The 3845-nt window shown below is 34.4% G+C and overlaps 1 protein-coding gene across 1 annotated transcript; it reads left to right on the forward strand.

Annotated features, from left to right (window-relative positions):
* The first annotated feature begins 259 nt into the window (after positions 1-259).
* LOC118034205 (cytochrome P450 CYP82D47-like) lies at positions 260-2645 on the forward strand. The gene is made up of 2 exons (XM_035039434.2): positions 260-1243; positions 1951-2645. The coding sequence occupies exons 1-2, from the start codon at positions 284-286 to the stop codon at positions 2578-2580; spliced, it is 1590 nt and encodes a 529-aa protein (XP_034895325.1). The 5' UTR covers positions 260-283; the 3' UTR covers positions 2581-2645.
* Positions 2646-3845: the final 1200 nt, after the last annotated feature.

Here is a 3845-nt window from a genome sequence, read left to right on the forward strand (position 1 = left end):
ATAAATAGAACTGTTTAATTTATTTTTTAAAATAATTAACAATTATTGACATTTATAATTTATTAAATCAAATCTACTGATACCGCATCTCTTATTGAAATCCTAGATGTCAAATTATCGATATATACGCAGTAAAGACAAACAAGATGATAGGTATGCATGGCTGACGCGGGACCCGTTTATCAAATATCGAATCGAAAATCTTATACACATCCACAATATCATAGGTACTATATATAATTTTGAATGTTTGATCGATCACTATATAGCTCCAAACCAATTCATGGATTTCCCCTTTCAGTTCTCAGCAACTGCTGTACTTATTCTGTTTGCCTTTATTACGCCCTCGATCTACTATTTGTTTCGGATTCCAGGAAAGGAGATAAGCAAGAAGAGAGCACCGCCGGAAGCTGCCGGTGCATGGCCCCTTAGTGGCCATCTCCATCTACTAGCAGGCTCACAACCGCCCCATATAACGTTGGGAAACTTGGCTGACAAGTATGGTCCGATATTCACCGTCAAGCTTGGAGTCCATCGAACTTTGATAGTGAGTAACTGGGAGATGGCCAAGGAGTGTCTAAGGACCAATGACAAAGCTTTCGCTACTCGACCTAAAACTCTTGCAATGGATATCTTGGGCTACAATTACAGCATTCTTAGTTTTAGCCCCTACGGAACTTATTGGCGTCTGATACGCAAGATAGTCACTCTTGAGGTTCTCTCTAATCATCGACTGGAGATGTTCAGACATGTTCGAGAGGATGAGGTGAGGGATGCTGTAGGAGCGTTATACCAGCAATGGATCGGGAACAAAAGTAATTCACAAAAGCTTTTGGTGGAGATGAAGAGATGGTTTAGTGACATAACTTTAAACGTTATATTGAAGATAATTGTTAGCAAGCGATATGTGGATTATGCAAGCCCTGGAGAGGAAAAGCCGGGCGATGAATGGAGAGATTCACTGAGGAAATTTTTAGAATTGTCAGGAATGTTTGTAGTGTCTGACGCACTTCCATTTTTAAGATGGTTGGATTTGGGAGGAGCTGAGAAGGCAATGAAAAGGACAGCAAAAAATCTAGACCATGCGGTTGAAAAATGGTTAGAAGAGCACAAGCAGAAGAAAGCTTCTGGGACAGCTAAGGGAGAAGATGATTTCATGGATTTGATGCTTTCCGTCGACTTGGATGATGCTAAAGAGCTTTCTAATCGCAGTGCTGATACCATCAATAAGGCTACATGTCTGGTATGCTGTTTTTCTATAAACTTATGGTATAACATTAATGGACTGGTGTGTGTGTGTATACATATATATAAATTTAATATTAAAAAAATGAATAGCTCATACCTTGTTTTGATGATGATGCCATATTAATTTATAATGAAACTCCGCTAAGGAGTACCATCCTCAGCGAAAGATAAACTTGCTAAATTAAGATATACGTAGGTTGCCATGATAACTAAAAGCCACAAGCTTTCTCCACAACTATTCCTGACGTTAAAACTTGCGGGCTTGCTGGCGTGTAATTTTATCCAGTGATAAACACTGATCTAGAAATAAAAATTCAAAACTAAATAGAAAAAATAATTAAAATTCAAAATTAATTAGAAAAAATATATTAAAACAACAATTTCTAGTTCTGATTTTAGTGTCTTCTCAATTTTGGCTGGTTATAGCCAACCAATACCCTATGGAAACGAACTTTTAGAATCTCCTGTCGGATTAAAAGTAGTTATTGTTTTTGTTATAATCCATGTTTGATGGATTTAGGCTTCTTCTTCTTCTTCTTCTTCTTCTTTTTTTTTTTTAAGTTTAGCTTTGTTTACACAAATCCACAATTGAGTTACATACATTGGTAATCATTAAAACTCTTCATTAATTAGTTAATTTAACTCGGACATTACTTTAAACAAGTAAATTTACAAATAATTATTTTCTTGAATTTTTCACAGACTCTTATTCTGGCAGCATCAGACACTACATCAGTTACATTAACTTGGACTCTCTCTTTACTACTAAACAATCGCGAGGTCTTAAAGAAAGCACAAGATGAACTAGACATCCATGTTGGTAGAGAAAGGCAAGTGAAGGAGTCTGACATGAAAAACTTGGTCTACTTACAAGCTATTATCAAGGAAACCTTTCGTTTATATCCCGCTGCACCACTGTCTGTACCCCATGAATCCATAGAGGAATGTACCGTAGGTGGCTACCATATTCCTGCTGGCACGCGCCTATTCACAAATCTCTCAAAGATTCATCGAGATCCACAAGTGTGGTCGAACCCTGATGAGTTTCAACCAGAAAGGTTTCTGACTACTCAGAAGGATTGTGATTTTCGAGGCCAACATTTTGAGTTGATTCCATTTGGTAGCGGAAGAAGAATGTGCCCTGGAGTCTCGTTTGCCCTTCAAGTCCTGAACCTTGCACTTGCTACTTTGCTGCATGGGTTCAACATAGAGACTGTGGATGATGCACCGATTGATATGACCGAAACAGGTGGAATAACCAACGTCAAAGCCACACCTCTAAAAGCCCTTCTCACTCCTCGTCTTTCTCCTACCTTGTATAATCTGCAATAAATATGGAGAGCCCCGTCCTTCCCTGGCTTCTGCTGCATCTAAATCCTTACTATATATACTAGCGTGCTAATTAATGTAATTAACTTCTGTATATAAATAAAAATCATTAGCACTCATCCATTCGTCCTTGTATCTGCTCTCTCCCCTATCATTCCGTCACTTGTACACACGAAATATAATTGACAGCCCTAGGAGAAAAAAGAAAAAACTCCAAATAGCTTAATTGACAGCCGTAAAATATTGAACTCTGAATTCAAATTTCCATCTTATAAATAGAATATCATATAATATATCACTTAGGCAGCTAAAGTCCCCAAAAAAAATTAAAGAAGCTTTGTCTTTTCATAAATAAGGTATTTTTTTTACTTAAAAACATGTTTTTCAATCCATTTTTTTTACCTAAAACACATAAAATATTTTAGAAACCGTGATAAATCTATCCCTACTGAAAAAAAACAAAATCAATCTGAAATGAAAAATCTACTCGAGATTGAATGTCTTTTCATGAACTTTAAAGGTGAAAAAAACATCTAACATGAACTTTTCTCATTAAATGGAACTATTTGACATAAATATCGACCTTTTTGGTGGTCTAAGTTGATGCCAACATATTTTTTTTTTTTATCTCTACCACGCATCCTCTCTCTCTTCTCTTTCAAATGAGGGACTAAAAAATAATAAAAATATACTTTTATACCAAAATTATATTGAAAAAATATTAAGGTACCAGATATGTATAATTTTTAAAGTATAAGGACTAAATTAATTTTTTTATGTTAACTTTGAAACCATTACCTATTTATAGTGTGTTTTCTACTTTGTTTCTCTGTCTTTTAATTTTATTCTTAGTCAACAAGTTCAATTCAATTGCTTATGAATTTGGCTTAGAAAGGATGCAATCACATAAAAAAATGTAAGAATTAAATTGAAGAAAAAGAAAATTTATAGATCTACCTATCTATAATAAAATATGAGAGGATGTATAATGTTAGCTGTGGAAAACACATGCATTTTAATTTCTTACTTAATGATTGGTCACAAACAACGAAGACAAATCACAATATATGCATGTGTTTTCCATAGCTAACACTATACATCCTCTCATATTTTATTATGGATAGGTAGATTCATAAATTTTCTATATATATATATATATATATATATATATATATATATTTGTTAATTACGAGCATAAGTTATTCTTACTATTGTAGGTTTGATTAATACAATTCCATCTTTTTATATTTCAGGTTTATCTCATTTTG

Source organism: Populus alba, chromosome 14 (genome assembly GCF_005239225.2).
Source record: "Populus alba chromosome 14, ASM523922v2, whole genome shotgun sequence".
NCBI lineage: Eukaryota > Viridiplantae > Streptophyta > Magnoliopsida > Malpighiales > Salicaceae > Populus > Populus alba.

Bases quoted from the DNA above. Each gene is read 5' to 3' on its own strand.
- LOC118034205 (XM_035039434.2), top strand. From the start codon at position 284: ATGGATTTCCCCTTTCAGTTCTCAGCAACTGCTGTACTTATTCTGTTT. The intron at 1,244-1,950 runs GTATGCTGTTTT...AATTTTTCACAG, and splicing joins TCAATAAGGCTACATGTCTG to ACTCTTATTCTGGCAGCATC.